The sequence below is a fragment of the Zophobas morio genome, unplaced genomic scaffold, assembly GCF_036711695.1.
Source record: "Zophobas morio isolate AGI-343-1 ecotype UQ-CSIRO unplaced genomic scaffold, CSIRO_AGI_Zmor_V1 ptg000046l, whole genome shotgun sequence".
Lineage (NCBI taxonomy): Eukaryota > Metazoa > Arthropoda > Insecta > Coleoptera > Tenebrionidae > Zophobas > Zophobas morio.
Window position 1 is genome coordinate 4,776,372 of NW_026972151.1, and position 23,305 is coordinate 4,799,676.

General features: G+C 35.5%; 4 protein-coding genes and 1 non-coding gene across 5 annotated transcripts; all 5 read left to right on the top strand.

The window, feature by feature from the left end:
• Positions 1 to 1,194, top strand: LOC135142053 (farnesol dehydrogenase-like). The gene is made up of 5 exons (XM_064073706.1): positions 1 to 19; positions 73 to 283; positions 338 to 799; positions 850 to 1,005; positions 1,055 to 1,194. Exons 2-5 carry the CDS (start codon positions 176 to 178, stop codon positions 1,094 to 1,096), a joined length of 768 nt encoding a protein of 255 aa, XP_063929776.1. The 5' UTR covers positions 1 to 19; positions 73 to 175; the 3' UTR covers positions 1,097 to 1,194.
• Positions 1,195 to 5,947: 4,753 nt separating this feature from the next.
• On the top strand, positions 5,948 to 7,214 carry LOC135142038 (farnesol dehydrogenase-like). Its single transcript, XM_064073686.1, has 4 exons — positions 5,948 to 6,308; positions 6,363 to 6,824; positions 6,875 to 7,024; positions 7,074 to 7,214. The coding sequence occupies exons 1-4, from the start codon at positions 6,201 to 6,203 to the stop codon at positions 7,113 to 7,115; spliced, it is 762 nt and encodes a 253-aa protein (XP_063929756.1). The 5' UTR covers positions 5,948 to 6,200; the 3' UTR covers positions 7,116 to 7,214.
• A 1,469-nt stretch (positions 7,215 to 8,683) lies between these two features.
• On the top strand, positions 8,684 to 9,813 carry LOC135142055 (farnesol dehydrogenase-like). Its single transcript, XM_064073708.1, has 4 exons — positions 8,684 to 8,914; positions 8,965 to 9,426; positions 9,477 to 9,632; positions 9,681 to 9,813. Exons 1-4 carry the CDS (start codon positions 8,807 to 8,809, stop codon positions 9,720 to 9,722), a joined length of 768 nt encoding a protein of 255 aa, XP_063929778.1. The 5' UTR covers positions 8,684 to 8,806; the 3' UTR covers positions 9,723 to 9,813.
• A 3,765-nt stretch (positions 9,814 to 13,578) lies between these two features.
• Positions 13,579 to 13,674, top strand: LOC135142436 (U6 spliceosomal RNA). Its single transcript, XR_010282525.1, has one exon. It is a non-coding gene; the product is annotated as a U6 spliceosomal RNA (small nuclear RNA).
• Positions 13,675 to 16,036: 2,362 nt separating this feature from the next.
• On the top strand, positions 16,037 to 17,364 carry LOC135142260 (farnesol dehydrogenase-like). The gene is made up of 5 exons (XM_064073942.1): positions 16,037 to 16,142; positions 16,266 to 16,464; positions 16,512 to 16,973; positions 17,024 to 17,179; positions 17,230 to 17,364. Exons 2-5 carry the CDS (start codon positions 16,366 to 16,368, stop codon positions 17,263 to 17,265), a joined length of 753 nt encoding a protein of 250 aa, XP_063930012.1. The 5' UTR covers positions 16,037 to 16,142; positions 16,266 to 16,365; the 3' UTR covers positions 17,266 to 17,364.
• The last annotated feature ends 5,941 nt before the right edge of the window (positions 17,365 to 23,305 follow it).

The following is a 23,305-nucleotide window of genomic DNA, read 5'->3' on the forward strand; positions in this document are numbered from 1 at the left end:
TATTAATTCCAAATGAACGGTATAGTGTAAACATATTATATCAATACGTCCTAATAATAGAGTTTTGTTTAGGAACTGAATAACGAGTAGTTCACTACAAGGTCGCTGTTACATCATTGCATAATCCAATTTAAACACCCAGTCGTGAGCTTGCTTTTTCACAAGAACATCCACAATGGTGCTTTCGCTAGATCGATGGGTCGGAAAAGTTGCTGTAGTGACAGGTGCAAGTTCTGGAATAGGTGAAGCGATTGCAGAGTTTCTCGTAGACAAAGGATTAATAGTTAGTCATTAACCACCAGTTACTACGAATTATGGTATAATTATTTTTCTTCAGGTCGCTGGTTTAGCTCGTCGTTCCGAACGCGTCGAAGAAAAAGCTAAACAGCTTTCTGGCAAAGCAGGAAAACTGCATGCTGTTAAAACCGACATCACCAAAGAAGAAGACACCGTGAAAGCGTTTCAATGGATTGAAAAAAATTTGGGTCATGTTCACATCCTTATCAACAATGCTGGTATTTCTAAGGAAAATTTCCTAAGGGATGGAGATTCAGCGTCTTGGAAGCAAACTTTCGATGTGAATGTTATGGGATTGTGCATTGCTACTCGGGAGGCTATCAAGATAATGTCTGCTAATAATATCAAAGGGCATATTATCCATATTAACAGCGTCGCAGGTCATAAAGTGGTGGATTTTCCCGGGATTAATGTCTACACTGCGAGTAAACACGCAGTAACTGCTTTGGCGGAAACTTTGAGGCATGAACTGAATGCTGTCGATTCTAAAATTAAAATCACCGTAAGCTTTGATAATTTCAATATTTTCATTGTTCACATTTTTGGTTATAGAGTCTCAGTCCTGGGTTAGTCACCAGCGAGATGACAACTCTCAATACTAACCTTGGTGAGGAGCGTAAAAAGGTGGTAGGCACGTTGCCAATACTAAAGCCAGAGGATATTGCGGAAGCTGTAGGATACGTCTTGTCCACTTCTGAAAATGTTCAGGTATTTGACTGAAGATTATCATGTGGTTTTCTGAGATTTTTTGTTACAGATTAACGAGCTGACTATCACGCCGGTTGGCGAGAAATTTTAAATAAAATAAAAATTTACTCCCACTTTCCTTTAATCACACGTTTCAACACATTTAAATAATGCTCTAATTTTAATATCAATAAATGATATTTATAAATATTTGAAGAGATTCTTTTCTTTAAAACCTGAAAAACTTGATAAAAGTTTGCTATTTACACGATACGTGTTGCCAAAAATCCATATGCATAATTTCAAAGCAAGTCATCTTTGGATTTGAGTCCGTATGTCTTCGATGAAAATATTGTGAATGACATTGACCCCTATCCTTGCACACCTTTTTCCCTTCCTCGACTGTCATAGTCTTCGTTAGTCCTGCTGTTTGTATAATAGTATATAATTTTTAAGATGTCGTTTATTTCTCTTCTAAAAATCAGAAGCAGATACTTCCAGAGATAGAACATCCAAGTTTAAGAGAAGTTTAAGTAGAAATTTAAAGACAAATGATGTTCCAAATCAAAATTTGCGGAATTACTCTAAAGCTGTCAAAACATTGCTGGGGATTGATAAAAGGGTTGAGGGGCTTGCCGAAAGACATCGTTGCGATGAAAAAAAAAATAAATTAAACAATACTAGGGAAAGGACAAGGCGAAGTTTATGACATAAACGATCATCCTACTGGACTTTCAATAAAGTGCTTTAAATTTTTGTGTACTTTTTTTATGAACAGCTCTCAAGACGAGGTTGAAGGTTTGAACAGGATCATTGAAAATCTGAAAAAGGAGAATAAAAATAGGGAAAAAAATATATTGCAGTATTAGAGGAAAAAACGAAAAGAAAAAATTTATAATCTAGAGGAAGATCAACCCAAAAAAATTCAAAGAAAAATTGAGACGTTGCTAAGCAAGTGTTTTACACCCGAGCAAATAAAATTACTTGCTAGTCAAATGCGAAAAAAAATCATTGGTGTTTTGATGATATTGCATCGGGAATCTCTTTATTCTCTGTTCAAATGAAAGAGTCAGTGATCACGCGAAACCTGCATGATGTATTCTGGAGCCGAGTGCGCGTAAGATTACTGCGCCTAGCCCGTGTTACACTGTGGAGAAAATTTAAGTTCCGATTTTGACAAAATAATGTTTTCAACATCCGACTTGATGGCGGTTACATGTATAAAAACAAGCGAAACCACAAACGACGAAAGCAAGGAGCCGACACAACGCAAGCGATGAGTCAACAATAAAACGCACTGGCAACGAAGTATCGGTACAGTGTAAAACTGGCCTGGGAAATACCCTCCTCCAAATTTGTCGACCAATTGGCAGTTGAACACGCGCTGATCACCTGTCTTTATTGCTGACTCTTTGCTTTAAATATACTGTAAGAAGTATACGTCCTAAAGGTTACAGCTTAGTACGAGCCAATTATTATCCTTTACCAGGATTTATAACTTTAAAGGATTGGGCTAAATGTTTGCACTTGGATTAAAGGCTTCTAGCTGATATTATTCGACTAATGAAAAGAAAGTCAGTAGGAATGACAGAACTACAAACACTGATGGTACTGACATTCGATGAGATCTACATCTCTAATAAAACTTATATTGACAGAACTATTCAAAAGAAACTTGGTTCACATAGATCGTGTCAAACAGCTGCGGCTAGGGGTTTGGTTGGTCAATGGAAGGAACCAATTTATTACCAATTTGACCACAACATGACAAAAGTTATTATGTTTGAAATAATAGCTGCACTTTATTCTGCGGGATTGATTGTCGTTGTAATTACTAGTGACATGGGTACGGGTAATATGGGTCTTTGCTCTTAGCTCAATATTGGTTACGATAATCAGTGTTCATTCAATCATCCAAGTGATGATTCTTTACGAATATTTGTGTTTGCGGGTGCTCCCTATCTAATAGTGGAAAAGTAGTTAACAAGCCATGCTTTGAAGAACTCATTTCACCCACCACCAATGATATGACGTCATCTCCAAAATTTACAATAATAATTTTTTTTATTTTTATAAAATAAGACCCTCTTGCATTTGTGGTGAATGAATCCGTCTTGAGTTTTCATCTTGGACAACCAGATTTTGCAATTTAACTTTGAAACTACAAAACCGAATGCTCTGATCTCTTGCGAAACGTTTTAAAGTTGTCGTAATGATGGTAAGTCGTTATTTAAAATTTATTCGTTTATCCCCTCCCAAAAAATGGATTACGTCATTTTAAAATTTTGTAAAATAGTTCCTTTCTAAAACCTACAAAATATGATATATGATGTACTTGTGATTTATCATTCCATTAATAGTTCTTGGAATTGCTTATACAGGGTACCTCAAAATAATTAATAAATACCAAAAAATTGATGACATCATCTCAACATTTTGCCGAATAAATCCTATCGAAAATGTGAATTTATATTTTTTAGAATTACTTATCCCGGGGGTCTTAAATGAGACAATTTATCTTACTGATTAAACTAGGAACGGATCACTTCATTTTATCAAAAATTTGGGAATACAATACTGTTATTGTTTTAGTATGTTTTAGTGCACCTATCCAAATTGATGTACATCTTGCAAAAATGTTTATCACAAAAGTTTATAAAGGAAAAACTGCTTTGAAACATAGTCGTAGCACGGTTCTTTATATTTACTTTAACATTACATATATGTATATCTTTATTTTAAGTTCTAGGGTTTCTCAAAAAAAAAATTAAATTCCCAAAATCAAATTATATAGTTTTCACTTCCCGAGCTTAGGCAAAGGAAGTATTGTAATCGAGTCCATCGGCCGACTTTCTACTTTTGCATTTTCTCGACCTATCATGATCCCTAGAGGACGAAGAAATAGGTCTCACGTTTCCGTCTTTCTGTTCGTCTGTTTGCCGTCCCGGATTTTTATTAGACAGATAATCTCCGAAAATACCTACTGGGCCGATTGTTGTAACATTTTTCTATTTATATTAGGTGTATCATATAGATGGTAAAACACTAATCAAAATTTGTCTAATCATCCCCACCACTAATGTGATGACGTAACTTCAAGACTGTACATAGTAAATGGGTTTTAAATTGTATCAAATAACATAGTCTTACACCTGTACTTTATGACTCCGAATTGAGATTTTAGCCGAAACGTCCAGATTTTTGGAAAAAAAAAATCAAAATTAGAAAACAACATTTTGACATTTAATTTGCAATCTGCAAAACCGAATGCTTTGAAATCTTGCAGATGGTTTACAGTTATGATAAGCATGATAAGTTTTTATTCAAAATATAAGGTCCCCTCCAAAAAATTGATGACGTCACCTGAAAAGTTTGCCGAATAAATCCTATCTAAAATGTAGAAAATATGATGAGTCTGTACTTGTACTTTACAATTCCATTAATATTTTTTGGATTTGCATATACAGGGTAACTCAAAAAAATTAATGAATGCGTGAATATATTTTATTTATTTAATCAGGAACTACAAAACCGACTGCTTTCAAGTCTTAGAGATGTTTTACAGTTATCATAGGAACGGTAAATGTTTAGTCAAAATATATTTCCTCACCCCCCCCCCTAAAAAATTGATGACGTCGCCTCAAAATTTTTCCGAAAAAATGCTATTTTAAATGTGCATTGTGCAAAGTTTGATGAGTCTATAGTTGTGATTTATTACTGCATAAATATTTTTTAGATTTGCTTATACGGGGTGTGTGAAAAAAATTAATGACTGTGTCAATTTATTTTATTGATTTTGTCTAATCATCCGCACCACTAATGTGATGACGTAACTTCAAGACTGTACATAGTAAATGGGTTTTAAATTGTATCAAATAACATAGTCTTACACATGTACTTTATGACTCCGAATTGAGATTTTAGTTTAGAGTTTTGCAATTCTTGATTTAATCAAAAATTGCAAAACTGAATACTTTGAAATCTTGACGTTTTGAAGTTATTATAAGCATGGTAACTTTTTAATGAAAATTTATGTTTTTGCCGAATAAATTATTTCGCAAATGTGCAAAATATGAACAGATTTTTAATCAGCGGATTCATATTTTTTAGATTTGCTCAAACATGTGACTCAAAAAAATTGATGAGTCAGTCAGTTTATTATTGATCAAATTAAGAACGAGCTACCCCATTTTCTGGAAAATGTGAGAATACGCTCGTCTTTATAACAATAAAATAATGTATTCCCGTTGATAATGTGCTGTAAATATATTTTTTGCACTCATAACCGTTTTTGATGACTTTGGCGCATTCAACAGCATGCGGGATTTCAAACATCACGCACAGATGCGTTTTGCTATGACGTCGTTGTTTATAAATAAAGCTGGGCGGTGCATCCTTGCCGTACTCGCTTCTCGCTTTCCAATTGTTTATAATTTTTAATAATTTGCAGAAATAGATTTATTTTCAGCGAGACCGACACTTGAAAACTATTAAAACGTTAGTTTACTTATAATTATTTTCTTCACGATGCGTAATATCACTGGTCTGGCGTGGTTCATACTGTTCATACGCAGCGCATAAATTTCAACCGCCTAGCCCTATTTTTTTAGTATTACTCTACATCTATCCAAACTAATATACGTGTCCTTGCAAAAATGTTGATGACGTCATCGCAAAAATTTTTTAAAATACTCCGCTACAAAAATGTAATGAAAAAAAAACTTGATAGGCATGCCCTCGTCACGTTTCCGACTGCGAGGGAAGTACTGTCAAAACTCTTTAGACCAATTTTTTGAAATTGAAAGAGCAAATACTTATTTAGTTGTGTAACTTCACTTCGCTATTCACTATATCTAATCTGATAAAGAAAAGAACAGTCATCATATATACCTATATATATATATATAAACTATAAAACGTTATTAACTCCAAATGAACCCTATTGTGTACTATTTTTAAATTTAAAGTGCAACTATTTATTTAGTTATGTACTTCACTTCGGTTTTCACTATCTAATCATATAAAAGGAAAAACAGTCATCGCATCAATCAAATAACGTTATAAATACCAAATGCAACGTAGAGTGTAGACACATAAACACGTTCTAATACTAGTTTTGTTTAGTAACCGAATAACGAGTGATTCACCACCAAAGTCGCTGTTACATAATTTAATAATCCAATTTAAACACCCAGACGTGAGTTTGCTTCTTCACAATGGTGCTTTCACTAGATCGATGGGTCGGAAAAGTCGCTGTAGTCACAGGTGCAAGTTCTGGAATAGGTGAGGCGATTACAGAGTTTCTCGTAGACAAAGGATTAATAGTTAGTCATTAACCACCAGTTACTACGAATTATGGTATAATTATTTTTCTTCAGGTCGCTGGTTTAGCTCGTCGTTCCGAACGCGTCGAAGAAAAAGCTAAACAGCTTTCTGGCAAAAAAGGAAAACTGCATGCTGTTAAAACCGACATCACCAAAGAAGAAGACATCGTGAATGCGTTCAAATGGATTGAAAAAAATTTGGGTCATGTCCACATCCTTATCAACAATGCTGGTATTTCTAAGGAAAATTTCCTAAGGGATGGAGATTCAGCGTCTTGGAAGCAAACTTTCGATGTGAATGTTATGGGATTGTGCATTGCAACTCGAGAGGCTGTTAAGATAATGTCTGCTAATAACATTAAAGGTCATATTATTCATATTAACAGCGTCGCAGGTCATAAAGTGGTGGATTATCCCGGGATTAATGTCTACACTGCGAGTAAACACGCAGTAACTACTTTGGCGGAAACTCTGAGGCATGAACTGAATGCTATCGATTCAAAAATTAAAATTACCGTAAGCTTTGATAATTTCAATGTTTTCATTGTCTACACTTTTGGTTGTAGAGTCTCAGTCCTGGATTAGTCGCCACCGAGATGACAACTGTCAATTTTGGTGAGGAGCGTAAAAAGGTGGTAAGCACTTTGCCAATACTAAAGCCACAAGATATTGCGGAAGCTGTGGGATACGTCTTGTCGACTTCTGAAAATGTTCAGGTATTTGACTGAAAATCATCACATTGTTTTCTGAAATTTTTAGTTGCAGATTAACGAATTGACTATCACGCCGGTTGGTGAGAAATTTTAAATGAAATAAAAATCTACTCCTACTTTCCTTTAATCACACGTTTCAACACATTTAAACAATGCTTTATTTTTAATGTCAATAAATGATGTTGTACAAATATTCGAAGAGGTTCTTTTCTACTGAAATCCGAAAAACTTGATAAAAGCTTGCCATGCTCTATGTGAACAAATATGTGGGGATATGCTTAATTTCTAGGCGAGCCATCTTTGGAATTGAATCCGCAAGCCTTCTCTGAAAATATTGTGTTTAATATGTTGGTTTTTGACTTTTGTTAGGGACTCACCCTGTATGTATGTGTGTGTCTGTTTAGCGACATTAAATTTCATCCAGCAGGTAAACCAGTGTTGCCACAAATATAGGGTGAGTCACTTAGAGCGCGTTCCTCGATATCTCATTGAGTATTAGAAACAAAAATAATTGGTCTAAAGCTGTTTCGACAGAACTTCCTGTAAGGAATTTCTCTCGTGAATGGGCTACGAGTCGCACATGGAAGGAATTCGACCAGCACTGGATATAGTTCCAAATAAACAATGACGTCATGGTACTCCACTGTGGTTATGGTCCACGAGGGGAGTCATTCGATTCTCAGCTATAACCAAGTCAAGTACTCGTAAACTGAGCTGTCCGAATTGATTTTAATAAAATATCTGTTTTAAAAACGTTGAGTCTTATATTCCCTCGCACCTAAAATACAATGAACCATATCCAGCATTTTCGAGTTGAGTTTTTACTTTTTTTTTAAATTTTGTGTCGATGTTATCAACATTTTTGCAGAAACACATAAATCAACTTAGATTGGTGCAGTGTAATACTAAAAATAGCAGTATTGTATTTTAAAATTTTCTGGAAAAATGGAGTGGGCCGTTCCTGATGTAATCGATAAAATAAATTGACTCATTCATTAATTTTTTAAGCAAATCTAAATATATGACTGCAGTGTTAAATCACAAGTCCAGACTCATCATATTTCGTACATTTAAGATTTTAGATTTATTCAGCAATATTTTGGGGTGACGTCATCAATTTTTTAGTGGGGGATGGACAAATATATCTCATCAAATTGATCAAAAATTTACCATGCTTATGATAACTTTAAAACATCTCCAAGATTTCCAAGCATTCGGTTTTGCAGTTCCTGATTAAATCAATAAAATAAATTCAATCTTTCATTAAATTTTTTGAGTTACCCTGTATAAGCAAATCCAAAAAATATGAATGGAATGATAAATCACAAGTATAGAGTCATCATATTTTGGACATTTTAGATATGATTTGTATTTTGATTAAGTATTTATCATGCTTATCATAACTTTAAAACTGTTTTACAGATTCAAAATTAAATTGGGAAATGTTACTGTTTAGAATGTTTAGGTTTTTTATTCATATCACTTTAAACTGCGTGTAAAAGTACAAAAGTTGTTATAGGCAATTGAGACGCAACTTCAATTATTTAAAACAAGTACGTCTTATACTCGACAGTTTCATTACGAATTACCTACATATCTATCGGTATCATCACGATCTAATCTACTCTGAAAAAAACGAGTCATCTTACAAAACAGAGATTGTATGAGTTCCAAACAGTCGTATAGTGCAGACACCAACTGCCAAATCCCAATAAGAAAATCTCTTTAAAAAAGCTCATTGTCACAAAGTCCGCTGTTAGATTACCTCTTAAAAAGCTATCAAAAATGGTACTTTCGCTTGATCGATGGGTCGGAAAAGTTGCTGTGGTAACAGGTGCAAGTTCTGGAATAGGTGCAGCCATTGCTGAGTTTCTCGTAGAAAAAGGATTAATAGTTAGTTCTCAACGAGTTAATATATCTAAATAACTAATATTCTTTTTAAGGTTGCTGGCTTAGCTCGCCGATCCGAACTCATAGAGCAAAAAGCTAAAGAGCTTTCTGGTAAATCAGGAAAACTCCATGCTATTAAAACTGACACGGCTAAAGAGGAAGACATTGTGAATGCGTTCAAATGGATCGAAAAAAATTTAGGCCATGTTCACATCCTTATCAACAATGCTGGTGTTACTAAAGAAAATTCGCTGAGGGATGGAGATGCAGCGGTCTGGAAGCAAACTTTCGACGTCAATGTCATGGGTTTGTGCATCGCGACTCGGGAGGCTGTGAAGATAATGTCTGCTAATAAAATCAATGGGCATATTATTCATATTAACAGTGTGGCGGGTCATAAAGTGGTGCCTATGCCGGGTATTAATGTTTATACTGCGAGTAAATACGCAGTGACGGCTTTAGCCGAGACTTTGAGACATGAATTGAATGCTGTTGATTCTAAAATTAAAATTACTGTAAGTGTTAATAATTTTATTGTTCTCATTTTCTACATTTTCGATTGTAGAGTATCAGTCCTGGGTTAGTCACCAGTGAAATGACAACTCTTAATCCTGTACTTGGTGAGAAGCGTAGAAATCTAATGAACAGTTTTCCAATACTAAAGGCAGAAGATGTTGCGGAAGCTGTGGGATACGTGTTATCTACCTCTGAAAATGTTCAGGTATTGAGTTAGAATTATTATATCGTTGTCTGAAATTTTCAGTTGCAGATTAATGAATTAACTATCACCCCGGTTGGAGAGAAATTTTAAATTTACGGTTACTACCAGTTTCCTATGATCGTTTGTTGTTTGACTACAATGTTTTTATTTTTAATAAAGATAAATTATAATGTTTTACAAATATTTTAAGAGTGCAAACTGGAAATTTATTGTTACCGTATACAACTCGCTGTAAGATGGTGAGAAGACGTGTAAAAGGAACGTCGAGCAACCAATGATTAGAATTAGCGAATTGGTTACCATAAACAATATAAAATGGGTGTGGATTTTGTTATCAAATTTTACTATTCATTGAAAATTATCATTAAAAGAACAAAATTTTAACTAAAACGTGCATGTTTTTCATATCCGTAAAATTCAAGACATCATGTGACTTATTATAACGGGTGTATTATTATTAATTAATTATTAATACAATAAATTATATATTAGAAGCCGCCTTTGGAATTATTAATTTAGTACTTGTTAAGATAAGATTGATTTCGGTAAATGAATAAACAATATTAAGAGTAATCACTGGAATGAAGAGGGGGTGGCTGGGCGGGACTATTGCTTGTTTATGAATGTCTCTACGGGAAAAAGTTAGACTTAGCCCCGCCCACCCACCCGTTCTCTAATTTTTTTTATATTATAGATATATTTTGATTAACAATTTACCATGCTTACAATAACTTTAAAACGTCTGAAAGATTTCGAAGATTTTGCAATTCTTGATTTAATAAATAAAATAAATTGACTCGGACAACAATACACCCTGTATAAGCAAATCAAAAAAATATTAATGCAGTGATAAATCACAAGTATAGACTCATCATATTTTGTGCATTTAAGCAATATCTTGAGGTGACGTCATTAATTTTTTAGGAGGGATGAGCAAATACATTTTGACCAAAAATTTACCATGCTTCAAAGAATTCGGTTCTGCATATTTCAAATTACATTGCAAAATGTTGTTTTGGATTCTGGATTCTTTATTATGGGGGCTGACATTAGCCAGCCGGCACTTAGGCCTCCCCTTTGGGCCCATTGTATCTTCCCCAAGTCCATTTCAGGGTGTTTTCCCGCTCCTCTACTCGTCAAGCCACCCAACTGCTTGAATGTACTTGAGTAATGCAGAGGGTGGAAACTCCCTGATTTTTGCCATACTAGGCCAGATGTCCCCTAGTATGGATTCCCTGTAGGAGGCTAGGGCTGGACACTCACGAAGAATGTGATCAGCTGTTTCCTCTTCTTCATTGCATCCACGAGAGACAGGGTCTGTTACCACCCCTATCGTACGTAGATATTTGTTAAACTGGTAATGTCCCGTAAGGAATCCTGCCAGTTTGCGCAGTTTGTCCCTTGAAAGTGAGAGATAAAATTTCGTCAACTTACGATCTGGTGTTGCCATACAAGCTCTACTTTGCCGACAGCTGCTCAACGTCGCCCATATCTGCTCATGGCGTCTATGGGTATATTGCTTTACGAGTTCGTTCGAGAGGGCGGCCGAAGGCGTGATTGCCGGTTTGGGTCCCCAGAAGGGCATGCGCGCGTCTCACTTCGCTATCTCATCTGCCCTCTCGTTTCCTTCGTTGCCACTGTGTCCTTTGATCCAACAAAGTTCCACACTATTCCTCTACGTACATACCTTAGCGTTTGTCTGCACTCCCAAACCAGCCCGTATCGAACCATACAGCTGTCCAGGGTTAGTAGTGCAGACTTGCTGTCAGTAAGAATGCATATTGATTTGTTGCCGATTTCACGTTCGGCAACGATTCTAGCTCTTAGCATTATTCCTATCAATTCTGTTTGTAAGACAGAAGTGTGGGTGCCGAGAGATACACTGATTTGTGCGTTCAGTTGTTCGGAGTAGATGCCGGCTCCTGAACCACTGTCTGTTTTGGCACCATCAAAATAGATATCGATGTCGGTTCTTCCTTCTGAATTATCATTCATTGATATATATTCTATATGTTTTCTCATATATTAGTTTTGTGCCCATTCGGTCACAGCTCATCCTTAATATATCTGTTGAACGCCTCCGTTAAGATTCGAGTGTGCTTCGTTGTGCGGCCTTGCTTGTTCCATACTCCCAGAGAGTGAAGTCTTAGAGACGTCCTCATTGCCGCTTTCTCTAAGTAAAGGTTAAAAGGTGCTAAGCAAAGAAGAGTCTCCAGAGCCGCTGTGGGAGTCCTCATTGCTCCTGTAACACTGAGACAAGCCATTCTCTGAACGTGTTCAAGTTGCAGGGCTGTTGTTTTTTGTCTGGCTCTGGGCCACCAAACTAAAGCTTCATAGCACAGCATCGGTCTGACTATTGCCGTGTAGGTCCAGAGGGCGATCTTGGGATTTAAACCCCACGACCTTCCCACCACCCTACGACATTGTCAAAGAGGCGAGCGTGCTTTTTCCAATTTATCATCTACATGCTTCTTCCAATTCAGTCGCCAGTCCAATACAACTCCCAGGTATTTGACTTCGTCCGAAAGTTGAAGCGTTGTGTTAAATATTTTTGGCATCTATAGTGTGCCAATTTTCCTTTTCCTAGTAAACAGGATTAGTTTCGTCTTCTCTCCATTAACGGAGAGGGTATGCCTGCTGCACCATTCCTCGACTATTTTTACTGCAGCTTGCATTATTTCACATAATGTATCTGCGTTTCTTCCTGTTAGCAGAATGACTAGATTGTCTGCGTATCCAATTGTGTGGTAGCCAAGATCATTGAGGCGTCGTATCAGGCTGTCAACGACAGTATCCCACAGTACAGGAGAGAGAACTGAGGACATCCCCTGCCTACAACAGCCTCGATCTCAGTGCCACCAACATTAATCAGTACTTCCCTATTCCTCAGCATACGTGCCACCCACATACTTAGGGTGGGGTCCACGTCGTGCTCTCGTAGGGCTAGTTCTATGCTTTTGAAGGTTGTTTTATCAAACGCTTCTTCAATATCCAAAAACATTCCTAAGGTGAAGAGTTTGTTTTCCATCGCCCATTCTATACGGTTTACAACTGTGTGTAGGGCCGTATCGGTGGATCTTCCTTGGATGTAGGCATGTTGGTTCGGATGTACACGTAGCTTGCTCAAAGCGGTCTCCCGAATCTCTTTTTCGCTTAGTCTTTCTAGCGTTTTCAGCAAGAATGATGTTAAGCTAATTGGTCTGTAAGATTTAGCCAAGGTGTACTCTTGTCGCCCTGGCTTAGGTATAAAGATCACCTTTACTTTTCGCCATGCATTCGGTATGTAGCTGAAAGCCAGACACGCCCGAAGCATTGGCAACAAAATAGGGCGTAGTCTGCTCATTCCCCTCTGCAGGAGGGCAGGATAAATACCGTCAACTTCCGGAGATTTATATGGGGAAAAGCTGCCCACTGCCCACTCCAGTCTTGCCTCCGTGACTACCTTTGCCGCCATCGCACAGTCCTTCGGAGAAGGTTGAGTATCGGCTACATTGTGCTGTCTGGAAACATGGTCTGCAGCAAAAGTTCTGCGGACTCTTCTAAGGCGGCTGTAAAGGTGCCATCTTCTTTCTTTAGGAAACCTAGTTGATGTGTGTGATCCTTCGAGAGAACTCTCTTCAGCCTTTCGGCCGAAGAATTGACGTTATGTCGCTGCAGAAGGATCTCTAGTCTTCAGTTTTCTTAGTGTTTTTTGTTCCATTGAAAAGTTTTCTTAGCCCCGATTGAAGTAGGCTGAGCCTTCGGTTCCACCATGGTGTACCTTGCCCAGACCTTCCTTCTTTAGGGGGCAACTTTTCTCATACGCTGACATTAGAGAGTCGTTGATAATGGTCAAGGTTTTCTCTATGTCTTCTGTCGATTTGTATTCTGTTGGTATAGACTGCGCGGAGGTCCCCAGTCTGTCGTCGAGTTCTTCGTTGTATAAAGCCCAGTTCGTCAGCCTAGGGTTCGCTTCGGCGATACATATACTAAAATTGGAACGATACAGAGAAGATTAGCATGGCCCCTGGGCAAAATGTTGTTTTATAATTGTGATTTTTTTCCAAAAAAAAACCTCAATACGGAGTCATAAACTACATGTGTAGGACTATGTTATTTTATACAATTTAAAATCCATTTACTACATTTACAAGGTGTCCATCTAGAGATTGTATCTAAAATATGCGTCTAGAATGAATTTATCAAGGGAATTTTTTTCGTTTGAAATTAACGAATCTGTGAGGATGAAGTCGAATACTGACATGATGTTGTAATTTATTTTTTTGTTCATAGTACAATCTTTCGATGTTAAAAAATATTTCAGTTATTCCACACATTGCTTACTATCTGTACATTCATCCACATGCAAATATTGTTCACAACTGCAGTAGTTATCGAAACGATGAATACGTTTTAGCGTCCAGTCAAAGCTGATAACTTTGAAATTAAGTCAAGAATGACAGTAAATACCAGATGACTATTATTAGCAACTCTGTTAGTCATATTAGTACGTCAGTTCATAGTTGTCAGATTTGACATCAACACGACTAACAAACGTGTTGATTAGTTGAGACGATGGCAGCTATTATAAATGTCACTTCGGCAATCAGGCATGCTATCATAAAATTTTAAATGAGTTCTCAACCTGATACACAACAATTACAAACATTAATAGTCAGTCGGTACATGCAACAAAACGATTGTACGAAATAGTTATTTACATTACAAGTCGGGTAGAAGCATCATTACACAAGTGTGTAACTTGTGTAACCACACAAGTAGTGTAATATGCTCTAGCCCACGAGTGATGTACAACATTTTATCTACGACCGCTGAGATAAGATACAAAACTAATAAAAACCAACGCTTAATTTTACGTTTTTCGTGACACGAATTCTATTCTGCCTTATTACCAGCAAAATCAAAACTGAAGTATGAAAAAACTTACGAGCGGTATCTGAAACGGTGTAACGCGAAAAAAAGTGGAAAATGTAACCAGTGAGAAGGTTGTGCTAGCGTTCTGACGAAAAAGTACAGATCATCCAGTGCTTGGGTTTTCTATTCAATACGAAGGGCAACAATTTCTACGAAATTGACTTACGAAAATACAAGCAGTTGATTGTATTTTTAAAAAGGTAGTCAGAAGCCTACAGACCCAAGAAGTCAAAAATATTTACTAATAATGAGATTGGAAAGTTCCTGAAATAAGCTGAAGATACGCAGTTTTTACTTACTAATTAAGGATGAAGGGTTGGTTCTCCACATACAATCCCGAACATGAAAACCAAAATTTCTAGAGAGTTTTTTCAAGCGGTCGGTGGCATCCAGAGACTTGATATGGTGGAAATAATTAGGGAATATCTGGCGTTACGTCCCCAGCATACCAACCAAGGAAAGTTTTTTGTTGGATACAGGAAGGTTTTTGTACAATGCAACCTGTACACATTGATATGTTTGGGACTATATCCAATTACGAAAACATTGTTATTATTGTTTATAGGGACGTGTGTGTTTTTGCAGTTTACTTAAATAAAATGTTCCATCTTTATATTTATAAATTTAATCTTGAAAATCAAAATGAATTGTGTAATGAATTTCATTACACGATTAGTGAAATAATATTGAAGATTACATAACTCAGACAGCCGTAATGATAAGTGATTATCATGTAAGCCGCAGATAAACAACGTATTTATTTATTGATCACCTTAGAAACGTGTTATTGACTAGATAAAAATTAGTGACTATCTATAAGCAACACCTGTTATAATTCGACGTTTTATTAATATAATAATAACATAATATGTACATGCACTCTCTAAATAAATTATGGGCTGACATTTTTTATTTAATTTATTTAATATATTTTGATCATTCTAATGTTTTCTAATCATTAAATTAATCCCTTATTGAATCATAAATAAGAGATTAGTGCTTTACTGTATTCACAAAAATCTTAAAGTGTGTGCAAAATTCATAAGGACAAAACTAGGGGTCTATTTGTTAAAACACATGGCTGTATAAACAATATGTATACTGTTTTATATTTTAAATTAGTAAAATTTTTAAATGAAGTTTTGAAATTTTTATCTGTCTAATAAAATCACCAACAGAGAGAAACTGGCGACCAACTTTATCGTATTCTAGGCCCTACGACCACACTTCTTTAACTTGTGTACGTCGAAATTAGCGAAACAGCAAAACGGAGACAAAAAACACGCCACAGGAAGTTAAATTAAACCGACTTTCCAATTTCGAAAAATTGCAAGGACCCCTCTGTTGTTGAATCTAATTCATTCAGCATTGAGGACCATAGAGGACGATTTTCGACCGGCTGGAAACTTATACACTTCGTTCATTTCCTTCAGGTTGCACAATGTTGCTTGTTGTGTAACGTTCCGCATGTCAATATATAAATACACGCGTTCGACGTTTGACTCGATACAGTTTTCCTCATATCTTGCGCCTTACAGAAATAGTAGTAATTCAGTGTTGTAGTGATACTTCCAGAAATTTCTGCACAAAAATTAGGTACGTAAGGATTATAAAGTCATCAATAGGGTGGAGAAATAAGAGCGTGGGAAAAAATAAACTTGTTAAGAAAAAATAATAAACAAAGAATTATTATAAAACAAATAATCTTATTAATTCCAGCAACAACATATTGATTTGAAAGCACACTCAGCAGTTCATCAATCAAGGGCACCATTATATTATTTATCGTGAGTCTTCCTCTTAAAAAATACGCTCAAAAATGGTGCTTTCGCTGGATCGATGGGTCGGAAAAGTGACAGGTGCGAGTTCTGGAATAGGCGCAGCCATTGCAGAGTTCCTCGTGGACAAAGGATTAATAGTTAGTCCTTAAACACCAACTATACCAGAATAACTATTCTTCTTCAGGTCGCTGGTTTAGCTCGTCGCTCCGACCTCGTAGAGAAAAAAGCCAAAGAGCTTTCTGGTAAAACAGGAAAACTGTATGCTATTAAAACTGACCTCGCAAAAGAAGAAGATATTCTGAATGCGTTGAAGTGGATTGAAGAAAATTTGGGCCACGTTCATATCCTTATCAACAATGCTGGTCTTTTTAAAGACAATCTGTTGAGAAATGGAGATTCAGCGCTCTGGAAACAAATTTTCGATGTAAATGTTCTGGGGTTGTGCATTGCAACTCGAGAGGCTGTTAAGATAATGTCTGGTCATAACATCAACGGCCATATTATTCATATCAACAGCGTAGTGGGTCATAAAGTGCTGCCTTTTCCAGGGAGTAATGTTTATCCTGCGAGTAAACACGCAGTGACTGCTCTGACTGAGACTCTGAGGCATGAACTGAACGCTGTGGATTCTAAAATTAAAACAACTGTAAGTTTTGATTAGTTCGTTCTTTTTATTTGTGACACTTTTAATTGTAGAGTATTAGTCCTGGGTTAACCGATAGTGAAATGACAACTTTAAACACTGAGCTTAGTCAAGAGCGCCAAAATTTATTTAAATCTTTGCCAGCACTAAAGGGAGTAGATGTTGCGGAAGCTGTAGGATATGTGTTATCCACTTCTGAAAATGTTCAGGTATTGGTTTGAAAATCGTCATGTTATATGTTGAAATCTTTGAGTTGCAGATTAATGAATTGACCATGACACCAGTTGGAGAGTAGTTTTCAAATCACATGCACTACCTGTATTCCAATCCAAGTATATGGATGTAGTTTTGAAAAAATAAAAAGTTTCTAAATAAAGTACATTTAAAATGACAATACTCTACTAAAAACTTGTTTGTCCACCTTTTCCGCAAAATAATTATCATTCATTCACGCCTTATTTTGGCTTGTTCTCGAGCACTAGAATTTGGAATTATTTTTTTCGGCAATACATAGCATTGTTTAAAACATATACAATCGTCAAATACATTTTTTTTTCTAAGCAACTACATCCTACACGTCTTTAAAATTTTCCCAAAACCTTGTTGTTGAGTTAGTGATAACTGATAACCTGATAATAATCTGTTGATTTAAATGTGTATGAGTTGAGACTTTTCCCACAAAAATTTAGATGTGCTAGCACTTAAATAATACTCATATATGTATCAAGAGAAATAAACTGCCATATTAATCCCGAGGCTGTAAGTTCAGTCGAGGGATTAAGAAAGTTTATTCCATACAAAACTTTCCTCCCAACCGGTTAAATTAACAATAAATTACAAACGAAAATGATGTAGCAGTTAATTTTATGAATAAAATCATTCATAAATTGAAAAAATGAACATTGAAGAATTTGATATACCTTTGGCCATTACTGCAAGAGCTAAAGATGTAACGTCCAATTTGCTTCCGGAGAAATTGAAAAATGTGTATAAAAAGGCTTACCAACAATTCTTGAATTAGTGTGAACAGTGTTTCTTCTGAAGATGTGTTGCTGGTACATAGGTGGGCATAATGATGGGTTTTGTTGGAGCGACAAGGGTTCAAGAACTCTTAAATTTATCAGTAGGTGATATTGGAGACGAAGGAGCAGTTATAATTGTTAACGTCAGAGATACAAAAAGCAGGACTGATCGGTCTTTTGGTATTGTAAATCCTAAGGACAAATAATCGCTGAAATTAATTGAACTGTAACAGGAAAAATACTTTAGGCAAAAGACCATTGATTATTGCAAAGTATTTGAAGCTTTCTGATGCTAAGTTATATACTGGACACTGTATGAGAAGAACATCAGCCACTTTGTTGGCAGACAGCGGTGCTGATTAAACGACTGTAAAGCGGTTGGAAATTTGGAAATGTTGCAAAAGACTACATAGAATCTTCGGCTCAAAGTAAAACGCTAATTGCAAAATAGATGTTCACCGATTATGAAAATGCAGCTTCAACCAGCAGAGACGAAACTTCAACTAGCAAGACCAGCAAAGTTGCAGTCGTAGGTAATAGAAATAATGAATTCTTGGTTATTAGTAATGTAAATGTTAATGTTAATTCATAAAAGAATAAAATTTGGTATTTCACTTAAATTGTTCTTACTTATTCCCTAGGGTATAAAGCATCATTTTATTCCCGGTTTGAAGAAATAGTTATTTATGTACCAAGGGTACAAAGAAGATGTTTATATTCGAGGGCAACGTTTACAAATTCGAGGCCTCTGGCCCGAGATTTTGTAAGTTGCCCGAGATTTATAAACATCAAGTTGTGCCCATGGTGCATACAAACTTTTATTTTTCACGAGAAAATCTAAAAAAAAGACTAATTTATATAATTAATTCGTAAAAAAAAATTTACGTGGCGTTGATTTTGTTGCCAAGGAGATTCTATGTTTATTGCAAACACGGCGTCTATTCACGGTGTCAACACGTATATTTTCGACCGCGGAAATGAATGAGGAAAATTGTGAAATTCCAGAAAACATTGTGAAGAAAGCACAAAAAGCCAATGAAAATGTGTTACCTGGAACATCAGGATCCATATATGAAAAATAATACAAAATTTTCCTTAATTGGAAGATTAAGAAGTGGCTTACTTCCAAGAATTGGTGAGTTATTCTGTTTATAAAATAATTATTTAACTGCGTTCTTCATTTTGAGTCAGAAAAATATTCACCCAGTTCCTTATGGTGAAAATACTCGATGATCAAGACAACTTTAAGAGTAAACGACAACATAGACATTTCTAATTATCATCGTTTGACATATTTCTATAAAAAAACCCAAAAGGTTATGTGGCAAAAAAATCCCGAGTTTTGACTGGCGAACAAGTCATGCAATTTCTAAAAGATGCTTCCGACAACAGATATTTACTTCAGAAGGTAAAGTAAGTTATTTTTTGACGATTGTAATTAATTTAAATACGAATGTTTTATGCTGCAAAGGTAGTTGGAGGATGAGTGAACACAATTCAAGATTTTTATATAATACGTTATTCGGTGCTAGCAGAATGTAAGCAGTGGCAGAAATAATTCCAATAGAGGCACCTCCGAAAAGTTTAAGTTTACCTGAATAAATAGTTTGGTATGAATAGCAAGTTTGTAAATTGTAATTTGTATCTTCGTTATTAAATAAATTGTCAAAAAATAAATAAGTAGTTAAAAATAAACAATAATTTTTTTAAATTTTTGTTTAATTCGGTTTAGCATAATGAGAGGGCGTAATAACTCTTTATGCCCGCTCATTGTGCCCCGGATATAAGATGCCGCTTTACGTTTATCAAATCATGGATATAAAACAAACATTATATACGAGTGAAAAATAAAATATTTTATTTTTCACGGCGATTTTAAGATTAAGGCAAAACAATATTATTGTATCAAAACATATTGATTTTATCGATTACCTTGTAAACGACTTATCGAATTTTTCTAGAACATTTGAAACACTCAGGTTATATTTGGTAGAGTAGGGGAAAATTTAGAGACTAGAAGATAAATAAAAAATTATTGAGTGTCTATAAGCAATATTAATACAGTCTATAAATAAAACTAAAAGTCTTAACCTAACGATTTCTTAAATTCAACAATTTTGGCTTTAGATAGCGATGATCTGATGAAATAAGCGGAGCATGTAGGAGGGAAGAATTAAAGTGTATATTTACAGAAAATGTAATTGACGAAGTGTTTCAAATACTTTTAACAATAATAATATTAGTTTCCTGAGATGTTTGTTTGCTTTTTCCAAGTGTCCTAATACCGCAAACCTTAGTCTGTTTAGAAAAATTGTTGGTTTAACATAGCTTGGAGCAACAAATCATTGAAGAATATGTTCAACTAAACGACGTCTGTATAAAACAAAATATTTTTCAATTTAACCGACAATTTTTTCAAAAGCATGACGAAGCGGGAATGTGCAATTCGTTATCACCTTTCATGGCTGATCTTTTCTTCAATATCAAATGTTGGAATATTTTCCACGGAAATCTCACCCCTTTATTATTATTGTTTATATTTTTATTGCACTCTCGAGCAAAGAGTTCACACTCTGTTATCTTCCAAAACAATGTCTTTAATGTGATAAATGCGGTCTAAGAAATTTTTAATAGCAAAGCTTAGTTGATTGGCGAGTTTTAAATTCGTTTGTTAACCACTTCGGGACCTTGGAAGTTAATTTCAGAGACAACTGGTAGTATCGATTTACCAAGTTTGTGAATTTTAGACACAATACAATTTAGGAACTACAAAGTTAGTTCTAGCAACGTGCAACTTAAACCTTAGTCCAGGGGTAATGAAGTAGTTCATTATTTTGAACTGTTTACTTCTCTGATCATCTTTGGTAATGTATTTTTCACAATTGACTCATAAGGACCAATTCAATAAGAAGATTAAAATAGTTCTCTTTATCTAAAATAACGACTTTATTACCCTCCCCAGCTTTAATATAAAAGCCGCTTTCATGTTTTCACGACATTCCATGAGCGTCTGCGTCGATTTTTACTAGACACGTAATCTCCGAAACTACTGGACCGATTGTTGTCAAATTTTGTATCTAGATTGAGAATATCATGTGGATGGTAAAACGCTGACTAAAATGTGGATAATTATATCCACCACCAATGGGATGATGTCATTGTTGTATATTATAGGGTATTCGGTGTGTCAGGTTGGCAAGGGACAGCAGTTGCAACATAGCCGCCAAGACACAGAGTCTTTGAAAATTAATGTTATTTTTGTATTAGCCAGGATCATCAATAAACATCCTTTGTTATAATCGAGTTTCTTACAATGTACAGTATATCACATGGTGTCAGGTGTGAAGATTTTCAAATGAAATAAAAAAATTTGGACAAGTTTGGAAACCAAGTTTAAACAGAACCTCCAAAATGGGCGATCTCTACAATAAACCCGGAAAATTGATCATAAAGGGGAATCGAAACATCGATTGGAAAACTTGGAAGAAATGTTTCGAAAATTATTTAGTTGCATCTGGGATGGATGGTGTCAAGGACAAAAGAAAAATTGCCATAATGATAAATCTCATAGGAGAAGATGGACAACAGATGTATGACAATTTCAAGTACGAAGCGGAAGAGGATAAAAAGAGTTTCAACGTAGTAATGAAGAAGTTTGAAGAAGTGTGTGAACCGAAACTGAATCTAACTGTAGAAAGATTCAATCTCTTCAATACCAGCCAAAGAGAGGGTGAGCCGTTTGAGACATTTCTAATAGAGTTAAGAAACAAAACAGCAACATGTGAGTTTGGAGAACAAAGAGACAGTCTTATTAGAGACAAAATTGATTTCAGAAAAAAATAGTACAGATATTTGGAGATATTGAAGGAGTTAACATAATATTTGACGATTTAATAATAGCAGCAAGTACAGAAGAAGAACATGGTAGAATTTTAGGAGAAGTAATGAAAAGAGCTGAGAAAAATAAAGTGAAATTCAACAAGAATAAACTTCAATTTAAGGTAAAAGCGGTGAAATTTTTAGGTAACATAGTAAGTGAAAAAGGATTAGTCGCAGATCCAGAAAAAGTTAAAGCAATTGCAGCAGTAGAGACACCAAAGAGCAAAGAAGAATTGAAGAGAATTTTGGAAATGATCAATTACCTTTCAACATTCATACCAAACTTAGCTGAGTTAAACGCACCCTTAAGAGAGTTGTTAAAACAAGATATAGAATGGGTTTGGAATGAGAAGCATCAAGAGAGTTTGGAAAAGCTGAAGCAGTTGTTATGTAAAGCACCAGTATTCTCGTATTATGACCAGAAAGTTCCAATAATTATTCAAACGGATGCCTCAGGAAATGGTTTAGGAGCGTGCTTATTGCAAAATCAACATCCAGTTGCTTACGCTTCTAGAGCACTAACAGAAAGTGAAAAGAAGATGGCACAGAAAGAAAAGGAACTGTTAGTGATTGTGTATGCTATAGAAAAGTTTCATTATTATGTTTATGGAAAGAAGTTTACAGTACAGAGTGATCATAAACCTCTGGAAGCGATACTGAAGAAAGAGATAACGAAAGTCACTAGTATATTACAGAGAATGATACTGAAACAGTATCCAAGCATTTAGCGGTAACTCCAGAAAAAAGAAAAGTATTCCAAGAAGAAACCAAGGAAGACAAAGACATCTGTACTCTGTGTCTCGGCGGCCATGTTGCAACTGCTGTCCCTTGCCAACCTGACACACCGAATACGCTATAATATACAACACAATGTACAGTATATAGCAGTCATCTCCAAAATTTACAATAATACTTTTCTCTTAATCCTGCACTTGTGATGTATGAATCCGTGTTGAATTTTCAGCCTAGATAGACATCCAAATTGTTTGAAAAAAAAATCAGAATTATATAACAACATTTTGCAACTTATCTTTGAAACTGTAAAACTGCGCTCTGAAATTTTGCAAACGTTTTAAAGCTACCGCAACTAGGGTAAATGGATAATTAAAATCTATTCGTTTATCTATTCCCTGACTTCATCTCAAAATTTTGCCTTGCAGATCCTCTCTGAAATATGTTTCTATTTCAGAAATGACCTCTTCCACTTCCGGACGGATTGGTCGCAGTATTTCGAACCACGATTCAAAAGTTCTAATTCACTGTCATTAAAAGTTTGTGAAATTGGTTCTCAACAGTGTTGATGTTCTTCAAAGGAGGCTCCGCTTTCTTGGAAGAACAACCCATTTTTCCTAATTTCCTTTGCTGTGAAATAATTTTCTTGTGAAGCTATCAATTAATTGTCAGGAACATCTTCTTTTGAAAATCACACCGTTG